Source organism: Piliocolobus tephrosceles, chromosome 3 (assembly GCF_002776525.5).
Source record: "Piliocolobus tephrosceles isolate RC106 chromosome 3, ASM277652v3, whole genome shotgun sequence".
Taxonomy (NCBI): domain Eukaryota; kingdom Metazoa; phylum Chordata; class Mammalia; order Primates; family Cercopithecidae; genus Piliocolobus; species Piliocolobus tephrosceles.
In genome coordinates, this window is record NC_045436.1 from 20,415,020 (window position 1) to 20,436,177 (window position 21,158).

General features: G+C 42.3%; 1 protein-coding gene across 1 annotated transcript in view; it reads left to right on the top strand.

Moving 5' to 3' along the window:
- Positions 1 to 920: 920 nt before the first annotated feature.
- The window catches only part of SH3RF1 (SH3 domain containing ring finger 1), a 178,425-nt gene continuing 158,187 nt past the window's right edge, over positions 921 to 21,158 (top strand). Inside the window, exons 1-2 of the mRNA XM_023228815.2 lie at positions 921 to 1,164; positions 2,689 to 3,176. Of these exons, the coding sequence (XP_023084583.2) occupies positions 2,784 to 3,176 (393 nt within the window). The 5' untranslated portion in view covers positions 921 to 1,164; positions 2,689 to 2,783. The remainder of the gene's footprint in view (positions 1,165 to 2,688; positions 3,177 to 21,158) is intronic.

Consider the following 21,158-nt stretch of genomic DNA (forward strand, 5'->3'; position numbering starts at 1 on the left):
TCGAGACGGAAAAACCTCAAAACCTGTGGACAAGATGTTTTTCAAAACTCCACTTCGGTTTACAGGTGTGTGCCTGGGGCAACCAAAACAAAGATTACTGCGACGATGATGGCAGCAGCCCAGGCTCAGATGAAAGAGGCGCCTCTTAGCGTGCTTTACGGTGCCAGCTCACCTGAGGTCAGACTCAATTCTCCCCACTTAGGGCAGGGATAACAGAGCCCCCGCGGCTGGGCTGGAAGCCCATACTACCGTTTTCCTAGCCTTGGGCTTTGGGGTCAGCGGTCCTCCAGGCTTGCTCCAGTTTGGGTCCTGGGGTGACTGATGGCTGGGTGCGGGCAGGTGGACGCGGCACTGTCCCCATCGATTCACCACGCCGCTCTCGGCCCTAAGGGGCAACACTTCGCACCGACTCTACCAAGTAAGTATCCAGGGTGGGCAACCAGACGCAAAGTGCAGCGGGATCGGTTCCCGCCAGGACTGCTCCAGCCGCCTCCGCGGACCCAGCCCCTCCCGCGTCGCGACTCGCCCAGCCCGGGGAGGAAGAGTCCGTCCCGGGCGCCCAGCCCTGCCGGGCGAAGGAGGACGCGGCGGGACTCTGCCCCGGGGCTCCTTCCTGCTTCCCCCAGCCTCCACTCCCGCCGCCTCCCACTCCGGTGGCTCCATTTTTCAGGCGCGTTCTCCTGTGGGAGACGGCGTCAGTCCCCGAGCCTTCCCCTTGTTGCCCCATGGGGGCCCGGCTCCCTAGTTTCTCCGCTCTCCCAGCGCCCCCTCAGGCTGCCGCACCCATCCTGACCCCGGGCTCCGGCGGGGTACGGGGCGCTGGTCACCTCTGCGCGGGAGGCCGGCGCCGGGGCTGGCGGCTCCGGGAGGTGCCGCGCCCGCTCCAGGGGAAGGCGCTGTGGCGCGGGGCCGCCCCCTTGCGCCCCGGGCGCCGGCTGCGGCCCGGCCTCCTCCTCTTCCTCCGCCCTCCTTGGCTGGGAAAGTGGGAGGCGGCGGCGGCGGCGTGGTGTGTGTGCGCGCGTGAGGGGGGCAGCAGAGAGGAGTCTCTCGGTGCCGCCGCGGCGTCAGAGACACTGCGAGCGGCGAGCGCGGCGGGGCCGCATCTGCATCAGCTGCCGCCGCTGCTGCGGGGCCGCGAACAAAGAGGAGGAGCCGAGGCGCGAGGTAGGGCGCGCGGCCGGCGCGGGGCCGGCGGGCCCCCAGCGTTGGCGGACCCCTAGCTGCGGAGAAGGCGGTGGTCTCGGCGTTTCCCCATCCCCGCCCTGGGTCGGTCTCTCTCTCCCCTCGCCGTCGGGTCCCCCTGGGCCGGGAATCAGGACCTGCGGAAGCGGAGCAGCCCGCGGCCTCTGCCTTCTCCGGGCAGGAAGCTGCCAGGGCTCCGTGCCGCGGTCTCCCCGGGCGCAGCCCAGCACCCCCTGCTTCCCGGATGGCGCGGTCTCTCTGGAGACTGTCGCCTTATCTCGGCTGGGCTAGAAAGCTGCTTCCCCGTGGCACTCTGTGGGGCTGAGTTTCGCAACTTAAGCCTGCGCATTTATTTTTAAGTCCTTGAAAACTTCCCGCAGTCGTGTAGGGGGATATGTGTCCCCGGCCTGACCTAAAGCGGGGCGGAGATGAGGGAGGCTGTAGGGTGAGTGCCCCAGGCAGGGACTGGCTCCTGCCGGGTGCCGCCGACACCTGGCCCCGGGGTGTGTCTGCGGCGAACGGCCGCCGCGCCTCCCTGCGGGCTCGGGAGTACCTGTGCTCTGCGCAGTGGGAGCGGGGGCGCAGCCCTGGGGCTCCCCCGCTCCGACTTTGTCAAGAACAGCTGTTAATGCTACCAGCCAAATCTTTTTACCCTCTTTCTCCTGGGCATTCACATTTACATTTATTTTGGCTGTAGGGGGGAGAGCGGCGCAGTAAGTGGCTTGCTTTTTCCTGAATGGCCTCATTTTCATATGCCCACAGTTTCCAGTCCAACATTCCGTTGTCGAATTCTTTTGGTGGTAATTTTGCCAGATTTTCTGAATGGGATTAGGACAGGCCGTTCAGAAATGTGTTTCAGAGTTTATCAACCACTGCCCTGAAAGGCGCTTTTCTGTTTTAGCTGCTTTCAATCAAATCTGTGTCTTTTAGAATTGTCAACCTTCAGCTCTTTTTGGTTGGGCAAGATTAAACAGTTCTATTTTTAAGAACAGCGAAGAAACATATGTATTTAATATTGGGATCATTTACCACGAGCGATCACATGAGGCATGGTTTCTTAAACGCTAAAGTGGCTTAAAAAAGGGAATTTAGTTGGATTTAAAAGTAAATTTCAGGTAGAGGAAACTTTCAATGGTCTCTGTCAGCTTCTCTTATGAGTTGAAGACTTTATTAAGGCAGCTGATACCACTTTCAGAGCTTAAGAAATTATGTTCCTTATTGCATTTCATAAATCCTGCAGGAATTATGTATAATACTCTGTGTCTGTTTTGCCCAGTGAACCCCTGGATATCTTTAGGGGTTAATTGTGCGTTGTTTAGAAAGCCTATTTTGTTTTCAGTTGTTGACTTTGGAGTTTAGGAACCCACATTCCAAAGCAAAGCTACACTATTCAGACAGGGAATAGTGTACTTTTGGGTACTTTTTGATTCTTGGCTCCTTTGTGAGCTTTTTCCCTAGATAACAACACTCATATTCTCTTTTCCCCCTTTTTCCCCATGACTCTAGAGCAAAGTCTGAAATGGATGTTACATGAGTCATTTTAAGGGATGCACACTACTATGAACATTTCTGAAGCTTTTTTCTCAGTAAAGTAGATAAAGATGGATGAATCAGCCTTGTTGGATCTTTTGGAGTGTCCTGTGTGTCTAGAGCGCCTTGATGCTTCTGCGAAGGTCTTGCCTTGCCAGCATACATTTTGCAAGCGATGTTTGCTGGGGATCGTAGGTTCTCGAAATGAACTCAGATGTCCCGAGTGCAGGACTCTCGTTGGCTCGGGTGTCGAGGAGCTTCCCAGTAACATCTTGCTGGTCAGACTTCTGGATGGCATCAAGCAGAGGCCTTGGAAACCTGGTCCTGGTGGGGGAAGTGGGACCAGCTGCACAAATGCATTAAGGTCTCAGAGCAGCACTGTGGCTAATTGTAGCTCAAAAGATCTGCAGAGTTCCCAGGGTGGACAGCAGCCTCGGGTGCAAGCCTGGAGCCCCCCAGTGAGGGTAAGTAGCCTACAAAGGTAGTTTGGTGAATAAAGGTGGTGATGTCCACATTTTTTCTTTATTCTTTAGCTTGGTGTTTTCCAAGTCAACTCATTGCTTAGGAAACTACACATACTGGAACAGATAGATTATACCTCTGAATATTTTTTCCCCCCATCTTGGAATGAGATTGGATATAAATAATAAATTTTATTGTTTTGAAAATTATCTCTAGATAGTCTCTATTATCTTTTAAGATAAATTTTGGGAAACAAGTAGCAATTAGTGAATGAAATCTAAACCAGCTTTTGTTCTGTGCCCATTTTAAAATGGAAATTTGGTATTTTATCATGTTGGTGGGGCTGAGAGTCATAATTACATGTATGTAGTACATATGTGTATATATATTGTAAATATGTGCATGGGTAAATCATAAATAGGAAATCAAGCCTTAATTTTTATGTTGCTTAGAATCATTCTATTGGTTTTATGAATACACAGCACAGAATTTACTCGTTGGTGGAATTCTTAACAAATCATGGCTACAGGTAGCAGAGTTTCGTTGCTGTAGCAACAAAATGTCACTTAGGACTACACTAAAACATCTAGCTTTATAGTGAATGAAATGAAATGTTTCATCAAAATGATTTTTCCTGGGATTTGAGTTTGGGCTGAAATGATTTTAGATGAAGCTAATTATTTGGACAGCTACAACTGTCACACAATTTCTGTATTTATTAGAAATACCTATATTAATAATCTATATTTATTAGAAATATAGGTATTTCTAATAAATATAAATTATGTTGCAGGTGATGGATTCGTGATAAAATGTGCTTTTCTCATATTTGCAAAAATAAAAAGTAATCAAGAGCATCAGTAATTAAAACAACTCCGTTTCTGTAAGAAGAAGGAATTCTAAATTATTGGCCAAACTGGTAAAATCTGCTTTTAAAGAAAAATTAATCTAGATGAGAGTATTTTTTTTCAAATGTCCCCAGTAAGCACTCAAAAGTGACTTCTTTCATTTAACACAGGAACTGCCCATTGGGATGGCGTTAGATCCCATAAATCATAGATGTGGATACCAGGCAGTTTTAACAGAATAGTTTTCCTACTTCTTTCTCAGGCTCATCTTTTGTAAATGATAGGAAGTATTTACATCACTAGATGTAAAGTATAGAGACCATTTTAATCATGAGAAAACCTGATCGGAAAACAGTTTCATTAAGGCTGTCAGGTTTCTTTTGACATATTTATTTATTTAAAGATAGTGAGAACTTTGGGCTAGGGAGGTTTTCTTTCCTTATTTGGAACCCACATGTTGTGAAAGTGATCCGCTTACAGTGCTTTTCTTAGATTTCCTTTATTTTATGGAATTTACTTATTTAGACTTGAATATTTTAATCCCAGAACCAGTGATCAAGTTGATAATTTCTGAGACACCTGATATAGGTCTGTTTAGCTTAATAAAGGGGTAGATTTGCATCTTTGGAAAGGTTTTGTTTCCCTGTTAATTAGACTAGGGAAGGCATGGCTTCCCAGAATACTGTATCTTAGTTATTGACACTGCCTTACTTATTGTGAGGAATGCACTGAATGTTTGATCATCGATAAAGAGGAATTTAAGGAGAGGCTCAAACACTCAATGTCTTTTGAATTTTAAGTTTTCTTGCTAACATGGAAATTGACTATGTAATTCTCATTTATCTGAACTGCTGAGTTCCCAAAATTGAACTTCTTAGGTAAATTATTTGGAGATTTTGATCATGTTAGTATTATTTTTCTGGTTTATAAGCTTTTCCTAATTTACTTCATGTTTCTTCTTTAGCATGAGAAAAATTACTTACCAAGAAACTCAACTAAACTTGAGCCTTATAACTGGGACAAAATAGTTGAGGTGGATGGAACAGGAAATATGTCTGTTACTTTGCTGGGGGAGGATGGAGGACAAAAACAAACCTATTCAGTAGTCCGAGTTGATGCAATTGATGCAATACTTAGAAAAAGAACAGCCTTTTTTCTAGTTTAAAATAGTTTTTCGAGCCAGGTACTGTGGTATTTACCTCTAGTCTCTAGCTACTTGAATCAGTAGTCCTAGCTACTCCAGAGGCTGGGGTGGGAGGATCACTTGAGCCCAGGAGTTCAAGTCCAGCCTAGACAACATAGCAAGACCCCTCCCCTGTTACCCCTCCCCCATCCCCTGCCCCCCACCCCTTTTTAAAAAAAGATTTCTCAATAAGTTACTACTACCTTTTGCTTTCAAATATACAGAACAGTCAGGGCCATACGTATAGTTCAAACACCTGAAAGATAAATACATTTCTAGAAAATACTCCTTTTAAGAGTGAGAATTCTGCCGGGCGCGGTGGCTCAAGCCTGTAATCCCAGCACTTTGGGAGGCCAAGACGGGCGGATCACGAGGTCAGGAGATCGAGACCATCCTGGCCAACACGGTGAAACCCCGTCTCTACTAAAAATACAAAAAACTAGCCGGGCGAGGTGGTGGGCTCCTGTAGTCCCAGCTACTCGGGAGGCTGAGGCAGGAGAATGGCTTGAACCTGGGGGGCGGAGCTTGCAGTGAGCTGAGATCCGGCCACTGCACTCCAGCCTGAGGGACAGAGCGAGACTCCATCTCACACACACACACACACAAAAGTGAGAATTCTGTAACATGAAGCCACATGGATATTATAAGGCACTTCTTTGGACACTTCTCTTAGGTGAGTGCCTGTAATAAATCCCAAATGTGCATCCTCCTCCCTTAAGTGTTCTGACACAACCAAGCGGTGCCGTGAGCCTGTTTCCATATGTTGTGCAAAGCTGAAAGTGATAACGTGGAATGTTGCTTCAGTTTATTAGTTATGTTCTGTGTTCCATTAGACTGTGACCATGTGGCCTCCTCATGCATTTAGCCGAGGTATATTGAATGTTATCAACAGATTTGAACATTTCCAATGTGTGACGCATATCTTGTTCCCAAAATTTTAGTGTTTCCTGCCTAATATGAGGGAGAAAAGGAAAGAGTGTGGGGTTGGAGTCACCATGGGAATCTGTCAGTTTTTTACCTCTAAGTAAAGAATTCCTGTTGGTTTTAGGCCAAAGTCAAGCAGTGGAATGAGCCATAGGGAGAGGGACACTGCTGATACCAGTCAATGGCCTAAGAAATACAGCTGCAGAAGTTAAAATGCATATATATAAATTAGATAAGGAAAGCATGGTTTTTAAGTAGTTCCCCATCCCCTATAGAATTTAGACTTAATAGTTTCTACCTTCTATGTGCAGTTCCAGTGATTTAAGGAATCATTAAGTAATGATATCTAAACAGACAGATGCATAGATATTCTCTTATGTGGTGGCTCACGCCTATAATCCCAGCTCTTTGGGAGGCTGAGGAGGTAGGTGAATCACTTGAGGTCAGGAGTTCCAGACCACCCTGGCCAACATGGTGAAACCCCGTCTCTACTAAAAATACAAAAAATTAGCCAGGCTTGGTGGCGGGCACCTGTAGTCCCAGCTTCTTGGGAGGCTGAGGCAGGAGAATGGAGTGAACCCGGGAGGCGGTGGACCTTGCAGTGAGCCGAGATCGTGCCACTGCGCTCCAGCCTGGGCAACAGAGCGAGACTCCGTCTCAAAAAAAAAAAAAAAAATCTCTAAAGTTCTCTTAATATCTCTTAACACTAAGTTCTCTTAATATCTGTGCATGTTTCTCTTTAGGTATCATTACTTAATGGTTTCATGATGTCTGTACTTCACAGCAAATATATTCATCCAAAAAATAGATCACATCAGACCCCCTGATTTATACAAATTTATACTTTGTTTATTCGTTGTTTTATGTAATGAATACTTCTTAAGCACTTGTTAGGTACCAGGCACTACACTAGCTGCTGGATAGGTAATGGTAGACAAACCCGATATAGATTCTTAGCTTTTGAATGTGTGGTCCATCTTGTGGGAGAGACACATTAATAAAATAATAACAATGCAGGCATGTAATTAAAAAGTTCTAAGACACAAAACTAGGGGAGAGGATAGAAGAAAGACCTGCATTTAGTGTGAGGGTGAATTGTGTGTGTGATCTTCAAAAGCTTCCTGAGGAAGAGGCATCTGAGCTGAGATCTTAAGGGTGAAATGATATTAATTAGGGAATGGGCGCTGGGCAGGGACGAGGCAGAGGGGAAGAATATTTCAAAGGCACTGACCTACACAGGAAGGGGTGTGCCTCCTAGGAAGAACTGACAGAAGGTGAGTGTGAACTAGGCAAGCCACAGGGATGGTGTAAGATGAGGCCTCATATTCGATAATGTGGAAGGCATCAAGAACTGCCCCAAGGGCCACGTAGGGTGAAGGGCCAGATGGGTAGGATCGATAGAAAGTGCTCTGCATTTGGGATGAGAAAGAGGGACCATTGGGACTGAGACCATTAGCAGGGCTTCAGAACACATACGGTATTGGAGCTCGTGTCAAAGAATGGAGAGACTGGGAAAGAAAGGTAGGGAATTCTAGATATGAGGGAACATGGATGAAATTTATTTCCCCTGTAAATGCTGAGTCTGCTTTCATTTCTCCGTAGCACAGTCATACCTCCTTTCTCCCTCTTTCTCTATTGCTGACTGTTAGGGGCTGAATTATTTCCCCCTACGTTGCTAGGTTGAAGTTCTAACTCCTGGTTCCTCACAATGTGGCGATATTCGGGGATAGGACCTTTAAAGAGAGGGTTCAGGTAAAATGAGGTCACATGCATGGGCCCTAATCCACTAAGACTGGAGTTCTTCTGAGAAGAGGAGATGAGGATGCAGACACACAGGGAAGACCATGTGAAGACACACGGAGGAGATGCCACTTACCAACCAAGGAGAGTTGCTTTCAAAGGAAGCCAACCCCACTGACACCTTGATCTTGGACTTCCAGCCTCCAGAACTGAGGAAATACATTTTTGTTGTTTAAGCCACCCAGTCTGTGCACTTGGATGTGGTAGCCCTAGCCAACTTGTACTCTGACTGTAGGCATACTCCTAAAGGTCAGCCCCTTGAGTGGCCTCTCAGTCCACTGCCAATCCCTCAGTCCTGGTTTCCCCAGAAACTGGCAGTGGTCCAGCCTTCTGTGTTCTGCTGTGGAATACCCTTGAGAAGTTGTTCGGCCCCTCCCTACCCTCTCAGCTACCCACATTGCCTGGCATAATTTTGTAACATAGGCATGTATAAGGAAGTTGAAGTTTATGTGACAATATACCAGATGCACAGAAAGTTCTGGAGGAAATGAAGGAAATATTGAGAGGGGGAAAACTACTACTTTCTTATCTCTGACAAGTTGGATTGATCTGTAACTGGAGTCTGGAGAGGGTGCTTTCCAGGACTCAGTAGTACCTAAGGCATTACTCAAGGGATAGGTAATGATGGACAAACCAGATACAGATCCTTACTTGGTGCTTTCCAGGACTAAGTAGCACCCTAATAAGGCATCCTAGGCTTTATTCCAAGGAATGGCATTGACAGAAAGAATTGAAGGAAGTAGTGGGAGAAAGTTAGGACAATTGAGTTGCTCCAGGTTTGGTGTGGAAAGCAACTGCCAGCTGTGAACTGTGCTGTGGGACATCTTTGACATCTGTCTGTGAACAAGCATCTGTACAGAGCTTCTTTCAGGTCCAGTTATGTTCAATAATCTATACTAGGTCAAAGATGACATTAATGCATGTTTCTGTTGAAAAAGTTTACATTTGGGGGAGGTAACACATAAGAAACAACAAATAAGGCAGCATATAGTGAAGCACCAGGGGGTGGGATAAGATAATAGAATAAGTCTCTATTTATGATGGGGTTCTTGTTTGTAGTTTGTGGTCCTTAGATTAAGTGCATGGTCAGAGAATACCAAGTGTGGGTGGGACATGCTCCCCTGGTGTATAAGGTTTGCTACAAACACGACTGATAAAGGAACTGTTGTCTCCGCACAGATGGGGAAGAGGATGTGTGTTAACTCATACCAGACCCAAGCAAGACATTTAATGTGGTGGTTTGGGTGAGGGAAATGTTTCTGTGTGTTTCAGAATGATTGAATTGTAATGGAAAAGGTGGGTTTTGTTTGTTTGTTTTGGCTAAACCATGTTTGTTGCATTCTTGACCTCTTATTTCATCCATTGTTTCATCCTTGGTCCTTACTCCGGGCTTCATGTCTGCCCCGTCCCTGACCTTTACTTCATTCCTGAGCTAGGCTTAATGGTAAGGCTCAGCGATGAGATCTTGAACGGGGTAGAAAGCAGGTATGGGAAAGGGAGTCTGTGGTGCATACTAATTGATAATTTTTTAAAGATATAATGATTCTTTCTTATATCACATAAAGTGTCATGTAACCATAATCATGTAAACCTCACAACAGCTTTCTGGGGTCAAGTGTTATCGTTTATTTATTTTTTTGAGATGGAGTCTCACCCTGTCCCCAGGCTGGAGGGTGATGGTGAGATCTCAGCTCACTGCAACCTCTGCCTCCCGGATTCAGGCAATTCTCCCACCTCAGCCTCTGGAGTAGCTGGGATTACAGGCGCCTGCCACCACACCTGGCTAATTTTTGTACTTTTAGTAGAGGTGGGGTTTTGTCATGTTGACCAGACTGGTCTCCAACTCCTGACCTCAAGTGATCCACCCACCTTAGCCCCCCAAAGTGTTGGGACTACAGGCGTGAGGTGTGGCGCCAAGCCTAAGTGTTATCATTTTAAAAATGAAAAAGAATGTAGATTTCAAAGTGTATGTAAAAGTATTCTGGTTGTAAAAAATATTCAACAATATAGAAGAATATGTTATTAAGTGTGTATATACTTGCAGATCTTTTCATATACATTTACATGTGTATGCATATAGTTTCTTGATTTTTTGCAGAACTAGAATTTCGTGCTCTGGATATTCAATGATTTGCTGATTCGTTTACTATATCTATGAAATTTTTTCATGTTTAAGCACATAGACCTACTCCAGTTTTTGAAAAGACTCTTTATTGATGTATAATATACATTTAGAAAAGTGTACTAATTATGTGTGCCACTCCCTGAATTTTTCATAGTATTTTTCTCGTAGTATTTTCACTCATGGAATTTTTCTTCATAGTATTTTTCTCATAGTATTTTTCTTTCTGTTTAAAAATACTCATAAGAAAAATACTCACAGTATTTTCTGTTTTAAAAATTAAAAATAATACATGCTCATGGTAAGAAATGTAATAGTAGAAGATGATGTACAGGAGCAAATAAAGGCTTCCAATCTCTATTCCTTTGTCCTTTGTTCCTAATCTCTAGGGGTAACCACTGTTGGAGATTTTTTGTGTTTTCTTTCAGACACAAAATTGAGTAGAAATGGAATCACATTGTATATGCAGTTCTGCAATTTGAAGTTTTTAATTTAATGATAAAACTTGGATAGCTTCTGTAGTCCCAGCTACTCAAGAGACTGACGCAGGAGAATGGCGTGAAGCCGGGAGGCGGAGGTTGCAGTGAGCCGAGACCGTGCCACGGCACTCCAGCCTGGGCGACAGAGCGAGACTCCATCTCAAAAAAACAAAAAAACAAAAAAACAAACTCAGATAGCTTCCATATCTACTCACATTGGTCTATGAGAAGGTATTATGTCTTCTTTTTTTTTTTTTTTTCAGACGGTCTCACTCCTGCCCAGGTTGGAGTGCAGTTGGCGTGTTTACGGCTCACTATACATTATTACTCTTATTTCATGGATGTAGGAGGGGTGGCTGAAAGACTTTAAATAACTTGTCCAATTTCTGATCCCAAATGCTTCCTTCCCTTGCCTGCAGTTGACTTAAGTGGCAAACATTTTCCCTGGTGTTGCTTTTAGCAGGGGAATCTCTTCTCAGTTGCAACTGTAAGAGGTTATTCTTTCCTCACTGCCCTTGCTTCCTGTTTTGTTTTGACAAAAAGAGGACAAATAAAGCTCCTTTACAATGACAGTGAACCAGGAAAGCAGACTCTCCTTAGCTTGATGTATGGGGAAGAGTGTGGTTTGGAGGTTAGAAGTTGTGGCCTCTGATTCCGACACTGCCATCAGCTGACTGTGGGGTTTCTCTGGGCTTCATTTCTTCAGCTCAAAGATGTGGAGCCATAGGGACCTAAGCTCTATGCAGAGTGGTTGTGGGAATGGTGGTGGTGATGGGGCTGGGTTTGGTTCATCTTTGACTCTTCAGAGCCCTTTGTAGTGTCTGGCACAGAGTACACACTCACAAGAGGTTTGTGGAATAAATGAGTGAATAAGTGAGTGAAGCGAATACCAATCTCTCTAGGGATTCTTAACTGTATATTTAATGTCATTTCTATTTGGGATGATGAGAACCAAAGTTATTGAAAAGATATAGAAAAGATTATAAAGTGGATGTAATGTTTGGATGCAGAGCTACATAAAATACAGACATGAACTCAGTTATTTTGGTTTCCTACGTGTGAAAAGTGGCCTGATGCAGACCTCTTTGGCAACCCCGAACCCCCTCCTCTCCCAGTTTCCTTCATTTATTATCACTATTGCTCCAGTCCTTATTTATTTATTTATATTTCTCTTTTGGGTGACTGAAGGAGAGAAATGATTATTCTGTTATTGCTGGCTGGGCAGGGAAAAGGAAAATCTGAGGGAAAGGGAGGAAAGAGATAAAATCTAGTTTCACTTTAGCTGGAGGTCCTTCTTGTTCTTGAGGTTCTTTTGAAAAGTTCCACCTCTGCCCTGGCTCTCTGACTTTAGCACTTCATCCCTGGCTTTTGCATCAGCTGCTATAGAACCTGTGTTGACTGTTAACTTCTCTGCCTTGCAGCACCTTGCACTGCCCTCTCCTGCAACTGTGGTCTGTACTTTCCAAGTGGCCAAAAGAGGCGCAGTGGGGAGACAGTCAACAGACAGGGGGAGCAGGAAAGCAGTCCTACTCCATTGCCTTCCTAAAACTGCTTCTCTGGGTTGTCTTCTCAAAATGCTTTGTTTTGCCCCATAGTTAGTCTCTGGTCTCAGAAAAGGAAAAGAATAAAACCAGAGGCTCAAAAAAGGCGTGTGGGTAGGTGCAGTATGTCAGTTCAAGCCCCTGCCTTTTTCTGTTGCCTGTGGTCTTTTCTCAGCATTCCATGAGCCCCCAGCTCTCCTTTGCACACCTCCATTCCTTAACTCACTCTGTTGGGAAGAATGCCTGCTTTTTTCCTCTCTGGTCAGACGTTCACTCCATTTATTTATCTATCCCCTCTCTAGTAGATTGCTTAATGTGGTTTAAGCAAACCCAAGACAATATGTAAAAAGACTTTAAAATTTTAAGGTCAAAAGGCAAGTGACTTTGTAATTCATTCTGTGGCAGATGCTTTCTAAGGATCCACAATACTGTAGCAACCTAGCACAAATATTATAGTGAGATGTACTTGTGATAGAAATATTACACATAGCGACGTAGTATGGATAGTGAGGAACTCAAGATAGCTGGCAAGACTCATTTACATAGCAACATAGTATAGTGAGGTGTACATATGATAGAAATATTATGCTTGGAGGCTGCCTTGCTGGTAAGGCTCCCTCATTTAGAAACTTCAACTCCCTCATCCTCCCAAAGCTTTTATTATAAAGAGTACATGTATCTTCTGCTCTTTAAAAATTTTTAATTTTTAGTTTCTTCTGAAGGTAGTAACCTTGAAAAGAAAAATTCAGAGCCCCAGGCACCCTTTTTTGTGGCTCTGCAATCCTTTTGTCACGTATATGTCTGCCAATGCCTAGTCAAGAGGATGGTAGCAGTTGCTTCATGAATGGTGACATATGGGTGGCTGTAAACACAGCCATTTTAAAGATAGATGTGTGAGTGGGCTCTTTCGGGGTAGCTGGGAAGGGAATGGAGGTGCCATTTCAGATGGCTGACAGAGCAGTTAAATAGTAGATTATTTGCGTTGTGAAACATGAAAAAAGTGAGCAGTAGGAGGATGTGCAAATGAATTTTTAAGTTACATAGTGCAGAAAGGCAAGGGCTGTCAATGTTGAACATTTTTCTGTTAGCCTAAGGAAATAAATTCCTTAAGGATTAAGGAAATTATTATTATCATTATTATTATTATTTTTGCCAGAAAAAATCCTTTTGAAACACTGTAGTTTCACTGCTTACCAATTCAGGAATGAATGAACAGGAGTGAATTTTCATTATTTTAATACGTAATGAGTGGTCCTAGGCAATGAACATTTATACAGAAAGGAAGCTAAAGTTAGCTATAGGATGCTTCATATCTAGTTTTAATTTATGTGAAATACCCTCAAAATAATACAGTAACAATGTAAGTAAGTAAGAGCATCAGTGTGGGATACAAATATCCCTAGCATTTGTATAAGGTTCCTGGAAACGTGAGCAGTAATGTTGAAAAGTTGAACATTAGATATGTTATAAGGAGATTCAATTCTTGTAGAATTAAAAAATATTCTTACATTCCTAATTATATAACTGCTTAGTTTTTAAATATCCTTAAAAAACTTTAAAAGTTTTTAAAAACATTAAACACATAGAATATTATATAATAAAACTAAATTTCAAACCTTAAGTTTTCATTTGCCCACCTTATCCAAAGTGACATTTAGTTTACTAATCTCTGTTATTTCAGTTTTTTTTCAAAATCTTTGAACAGTTTTTCCTCATTATTAAACTTGTGTTTTATGCATAGTGATGAATTATTTTTCAGCATTTTGTATGCTTTTTTTCTGCCACAGTTGCAGTCTATGAGGCTAAATATTTTTGCCATTTTTGGTAGCTCTTATTATTTTCATTCTTGTCTTTACTAGTAGTAGCACTTTTATTTTTCTTTTTTCTACTCATTTTTGTAAAACAAGTCTGAAATACTAAGAAGACACTGAAAGTGTTAACACTGTTGTACAAAGCCTGTGATGTTGCTGAAGCTGAAGTGTTGGTTAAAGGCCCCAAAGTGTGACAGCTTGAAATGTTTACATAGCAGCTGTTCCAAGAAAGTTCAAATCTGGCAGCAGAGAAGTATTGGGTCTCCATGTATGAAGCATGAAAATATATGATGTATGGAAGCTGAGAATCGCCTATATGGTGGAAAGAATGAGGAGACCTGCTTTCTAGTCTTGGCTATGTGATTTTGGGCCAGTGTTTTCTCTTCTATAGGACATAGTTTTCTCTTTTATAAAATGAGGCTTTTCTGATAGCTGAGTTCTTTTGTAGGCCTGAAATTTAAAAAATAATTACCCTAGCAAAAGTCAACTTTGATATTGAACATTTAGAACAAACTCAGATTGGCACCTGGATTTGATCTTGGTGCATTGAGGTGACATGTGGCTCTCACATTTGTCCATTGACACCAGTAATCTGCCTTTAATGTTCCCTTAGAAGCCCACACCGTGCCTGCCACAGGAGCCTTCAGATGAACTGTTAGATTTAGAAGTGAGGTAGAGCAGAAAAGCAAGGACGGTTTAGGGAGCCCGACTTTGGATCAACCTCTAAATGGGGCGGGTTTGCTTGATAGATCTCATCTGCATAAAATTATCAACCTCCGTTCTGCCAGAATATTATCTTCATATAAAGTTGTTACACTGCTTGAAATTCTAATAATTAGAGATTGTCTGCATATTAAAATGTCCTGCACTTTAGAAGCCTGTTTAGAATTACCTAACCATATATCTTTTCTCAGTTTTTACTGACGTGAGAATCCCTGCTTTGATGGACAGGACATTTATTATGCTTTGAAAGAGTGGGAAGGCAGGTACCTGAGCTTCTTTGAGGTCAGGCAAGCCTGGATGGGGGAAGCTGTAGTGAGGGGTTTAGGCAGAGTGACCATGTAGTTTATCCTCTACCCGCGGACGTTTTTGAGAGTGAAAAGGATGTTGTTGATAATTTTGCAGAGTCAACAGGAGTTAAGTCGGGATTGTCTGGGGCAAACAGGGCCATAAGGTTACCCTAGCTGAGGGCAGTATGAATGAGCACAGCATATAGAAAACAGGATTCATTAAGCACAGGAGAGATGCCAGAGAATACAGAACTTTTCAAAAGTGTTCAGGGGAAATGCAGAGGAATTAATTTCTTCCTCAGAATGTTCCTTTTTGTGTGCTCTGTGATTCCTGCTGGACAGAAAGTGTCTGATAATAGGAAAAGCAGGAGATTTATTATCAGGCAGAACTTCCTCTGTTCGTTGTTATCTGTGTGGCTCTTGGGCAAGTTACTTCCTTACCTAATTTCTTCATTTGTAGAATGATGAAGAGCTGCTCTCCAGGTTTGTGAGGATTACATGAGATAAGGAATCTCAAATGCCCAAGACCAAGTACATGCTCAGTAAACATTAGTATCTTCAGTTTTCTCTCTTTCTAGAAATTAGAACTTTTAATACCATATCACAGTTATATTGTAAAATAAACTCTGGGGCACGTGGATTGGCTCACATCTGTAATCCCAGTGCTTTGGGAAGCCAAGGTGGGAGGATCAGTTGTGGCCAGGATGAGACCAGCCTGAGCAACATAGTGGGACCCCCACCCCCCCTTCTAACAGTTTTTTTTATTTTAAATTAGCTGGGCATGGTGGCATGTACCTGTAGTCCCAGCTCCTCGGGAGGCTGAGGCTGGAGGATCGCTTGAGCCCCTGAGTTTGAGGCCGCAGAGAGCTGTGATCTTGTCACTGCACTCCAGCCTGGGTGACAGAATGAGACCTTGTCTCTAAAACAAAGAAACAAACAAAACAGACTATTGGTGTGTATGTAGTCTGGTAATTTAATTAATCAACACTTATATGTTAATACCATAGAACATTTTGTTCTGTTTCAAACAGCTGGCTTAAACTTCAGATACCCAAGCTGTTCGTAAATTAGTGACTACAGAAGATAGTTCTGGTTTTACAACTATAGTGTGAGACTGGTTGAGTCAGTCAGCTTCTCTGGGCCTCATCTGTAAAAGGAAGTGGTGAGCAACATTATCTATAGTATCTCTTCCTGTTCTCTTATCCTGTGATAAGATATCCAGCCAGCAGAATTCATTATAGCATGGTAGACGTCTGTGACCGTTTTCATTGTCCCTCCCCCCCAACCCCCTGCCTACCTTCCTGCCTCCCTTCTTCCTACCTTCCTCCCACCTTCCTCCCTTTCTCTCTCCCTCCCTGCCTCCCTCCCTTCCTTCTTTCCTTCTCTGTCTCCCTCCCTGTGATTGGGGAAAATAATAGCTCAAGTAATTGAAAAAAAAATTCAATTTAGTTATTTATTTAGCATAATACTGAAGACTTAGACTCCTAAGACTTTCTGTAAGGAAACGAGACGTGCTTTGTAGCACAGTCCTAATTTTTAAAAATTGAGGAGACCAGGCATGGTAGCTCACGCCTGTAGTCTCAGAACTTTGGGTGGCTGAGGCGGGAGGATTGCTTGAGCTCAGGAATTTGAGACCAGCCTGGGCAACATAGCGAAACCCCATCTCTACCAAAAACAAAAAATTAGCTGGGCATGGTGGCTTGCGCCTGCTGTCTCAGCAACTTGAGAAGCTGAGGAGGGAGGAACGCTTGAATCCGGTCGGTCGGGGCTGCAGTGAGCCGTGATCATGCCACTGTACTCTCGCCTGGGCAACAGAACGAGACTCTTGACTCAAAAAGAAAAAAAAACAAGTAATGTTAGGAAAGATTATTATGCCCATTATGAAAACATGGATGTTTTAATGCACTGTTGGATGGATGGATGGACGGGTGGATCAGTTGATCTCTCTGGACGCTGTGTGTGTGTGTATGCATGCATATGCACATGTGTGTTGTGTTTTATTCCTTTGTGGCTGATTTTTGCTTACCCTTCCCAACCTTGGCCATCCTTCCCCTCACTTCCATACCATTAAGATTATGTGGCTTCAGTAGTTATTACTGGTCAGTTTTTCCACGTTTTGGTTATTTTTTAATAGCTCATATCTAGAGCAGCTGATTTCCCTTTTTAAAAAGTGTGACATATATAAACAGATATAAACAAATGCATTTATATAATTTTCTGATGCGTTTTGCAAATGCTGCAACAGTGAAGAGCCTTGCAATGCTTCAAATTTCCATAAGTTTATATATTTTTTAATGAAGTTTCTATTTATAGTTAAAATATTCACTTACTGATTTTGTAGGGTAAGAAAGGACACTGGGTGAACATTTTATGAAAATAATCATCTACTGTGTTTTTAGAAAGTCTCTGCGAAAGGACATTTCAAAAGCTTGTTGACACAAACTTATTCCAGTGCCTTACCATCTTCCTAGCCAGGAGGTTCTTTTTTTCTGTTTCATATAAATTCCTGTCCTTGCAATGTGCTCTCATTCCTCTCATCCCATCCTTAATGGAAAAGAAGTGCTCCCCTGTACCTCTTCTTCCTGACCTTGCAGGCTGTGGTGCAGTCCTGACCGCCTCTCTTTTTATCAGGACTGAATAACTGAGTTTCCTTTACATGTCCTCATAGGACCCATTTCCTAACATTTTAATCATTTTAGTCACTCTCCTTTGGATGCTGTCCAATCCCTGCTTGCTGTGCTTGGGTTCAAGTCCAGAAGAGCTCTTAGTGTGGTGATGAAGTTCTGAATGGGGCTTCGAGTTGTGGAAGGGCTGTCATGGGACCCTCCTGCTGCCTGTTTTCACATCCTCATGTTGTATACCTTTAAAAAGAACTCAGTACATTGCTGGTTCATGCTTTGCCTAGATCTCAGATTTTCTCTTTTCCTTAGATAAATTCAGTTTCCCCCATCTCTCGAGTGGTTAGTTTTTACTACCCTCTGGATTAAACTTGTCTCTGTAATCTCTATGGTAGTGTCAGCAATTGACTACTTATCAACAGGAATTGAAAAATGCCAATCCAAATGCAATTGCTTTAATACATATTTGTGATCATATGAATACCTGATCTTAAACACATATATACCTTGTTTATTACATTTATTTTGAATATTCTCTGCCCCCATTTGGTGTTGTTCTCTAGTTAATTGTGCTTTAATGTAGTCTCCTGTACCAAGTTATAAGGAACTTGAGATGAGGGGCTCTTTTGAATTCTATACCTCTTTTCTCTTCATGACTGTGGAAAAAGTAGTAGGTGGTCAGTTCAGTAAATACTTCTTGATGGAACTGATAGATGCCTACTCACATTCCAGAATTCCAAGGTCCTTTGAAACACATTCACATCCTTCTAAGTTTGAGCGTCTAACCTCACATATATTTTGGTAAGCTTAATCACATTCATTTTCCCACTATTTAAGTCAACAATGACAGTAGTACTCAAAGGCTAGGTACACTCTTAGGAAACTTGACTGTAATTGGACGTTGAATAACAATTCTCTTGAGAGTGACCATCAAAACATTTTGGTTGCACCCACCATGGTGGTCTAGAAATCATGTTTTCCTAGTTTGTTAGAAAGAATGTTCTGCTGAGTTGAGTCAAAAGCCTTATAAAAGTTAAAATATGTGATATGTTATCTCCTATCCCTCAGGCACATCATTCTGACATAGAGGAAAATGAAACTGATCTAATAGGAATTAGCTGTCCAACTGTCATATTGATCTTTACCAAACACCTTATAATTTCTCTGCTTGCAAATCTTTTAGAATGCAGAATGTTACATGTATAATGGCTTCTTTTGATACAGATCATCTATATACTAAGTAATTCCAGAGGTAGGTAATCCTGTGGGTGGTAGGAAGCACAGGTAATGTGGTTAGCAATAGCACCTCTACATTTGGAATCCTATGACAGGCAACATGCACATTCAAAATTAAATTAAAATTCTTGAGAATGAAGTGGAAAGAGGGAAGAAAAAGGCAGTTAGAAGAATAAATTAGTCCCAAGGGATCCTTTCCAAGTCTCAAATCATAAGCCAGCCAGCTGTGATATGAAACATGACAAGGGCCCATGGGCTCTCTCGTTCAGATAGCTGCAAGATGGGATTCTCTGTGATTGTTAATGTATCAACAATTTAACTATATGCATGGAAATACCTTGAGTTATTATTACTTCTCTCAGGAGACTAAGCTATCTGATACCTACAAATGAGTAACACTAGGTCTGCCTAACATTTCCTTACAGATTAAAAAGAATGGCAGATTTTGAGGAGCAACATGCTGGGAAGGCTTGGTAACTTTAGAAATGTGCCACGCTGTGGTTTCTAGGTATGCTATGAATGAAGAGCTTTGTGTGTAAGAAGTGGGAATTCTATGTGAATATTTATTATGTAAATTCTCATGTGTTACTAGGTTTATTTAAGTTTCTTCTTTGCGATCCAAACTTTTTTCCTTGAGAGGCAAGTTTATTTTTCACATTAACCTGATATATAAATTTCTCAGTCACCCCCATCTCCCACCCCTAGGCCTTTTTTCTCCACCCAATTTAGTGGTATCAGGTCAGTATTCGTATTCGGGCAGAGGGTGTTTATCGTTAACAACTAACTAGAGTCATATTTTTGTTTAACTTCCCCTTGCTATAATCCACCCATCCTGCCTGTTACTGTGGGTTGTTGCCAGTTTAGGATTTATTTAACATGCCTTATGTTCAGCGATATATGTTGAAATTTAGAACGTATGAAAAAAGAGCCTGTGTTTTGCTTATGAATACTTCAGTCCATCAGCACGTATTTATTCTCTGCGCCTGAACTGAAGGTCATCATTTCTTGGCAGTATTACTAGACATACTGGGATATTAAGCCAGAAAATAGAATAGGTTGGTTAAAGATAGATTGAGGCAAAAATTGATTGACAGTTTGATACTTAAAACCAACTTTGCTGGTCAGTTGAGTGTTATCTGACAATCAGGCAGAGTTGCTAATTATTGGCACCCAGGTGCCAGATGGTAGGGAGTAATTAGATCACAACTATCTTATCTATCAGTAGCTTTAGAATGAGAATAGTAGCAATTTTCATAGCCCTTTTCAATGGTCATGAAAACATTTTAAGAGCTGATCCCATGGAATATTGTATATCTGACTCCAGAAAGTAAATTTTTGACACGTTACCTTGAGGAAAAAAATATGTAACAGGGCATTTTATAATCTTGAAAGAGGGAAGTAATATTTTAGCAACTCTGTGTTCTGTTTGTTGCATCTGGGTTAGCCATGAATGAATTCATTCTGTTCTTAAAGAACTTGTTTTGCATTGATGTCACTGTTTGAAAAAGTAAGCTGTGATAAATTTCATAAGCTGGAAAACTCAACATGCTATAAAATGTGAAAACGCAGGCCCTCTTAAGTGCAACCTGACACAGGAGTGAATTACCTTTACCTAGCACATCTCACGTGGTTCCTGAGCCTACACAACATATCAGAGTCCTCATTCTTGTAGGCGTACCACCTATCTTTTATAGGCTTCAACTGAAAAATACGCTTATTTGGCACAAACACATGTATGATCAAAGGTGATCTGAATAAAATATAGTTTTGATTGATGAGTATGCAAGGCTTTTCTTTAATGTTTGAAGGAAGAATCACAGTTTTGTTAATAAAATAGAGGTTAAAGAATGGAATTGTTTCTAGTAGACTGCGCAGCCCTAATCATTCAAAAGTAATGAAGCAGTTTTCTGAAACAGATTAGGTTTCCTTACGAAGGAAGCCACCTTTGTTCCATGTCACTGATGCATTCCTTATAGGTGAGGTCACTCTGCATTGCTGATATCTTCCTCCTTTCATAAAAGGGAGATGGGGACTGCTCCCAGTGCATTCCATTTCTCACAATCCGTAAAATAAGGCTTAAATGTACCTGTCCATTAAAAGCTTTTGAAGGACGAAAGCCAACCTCAGAGGCTTTGTGAACCATGAATTGACAGTAAAAGACAGTATGCTTGTTTTTCAACTAGCCTGTTAAAGGACAAAAGAACTATTCACTCCTACATGACTTTCATGTAGTTATAATAAAAGGGACGAGGATGGTCATCTTGTTTTGTGAATGATTTTAAGACTGCTTGACTGAGATTATTTGAAACAATACTCTTCAGTTATTCTGACTAACGAAGTCACTGAGAGGAATGTGTGTTAGAGAGTGTGTACATGACTTTACGTGTATTTGTTTAGATATAATGAAATTTA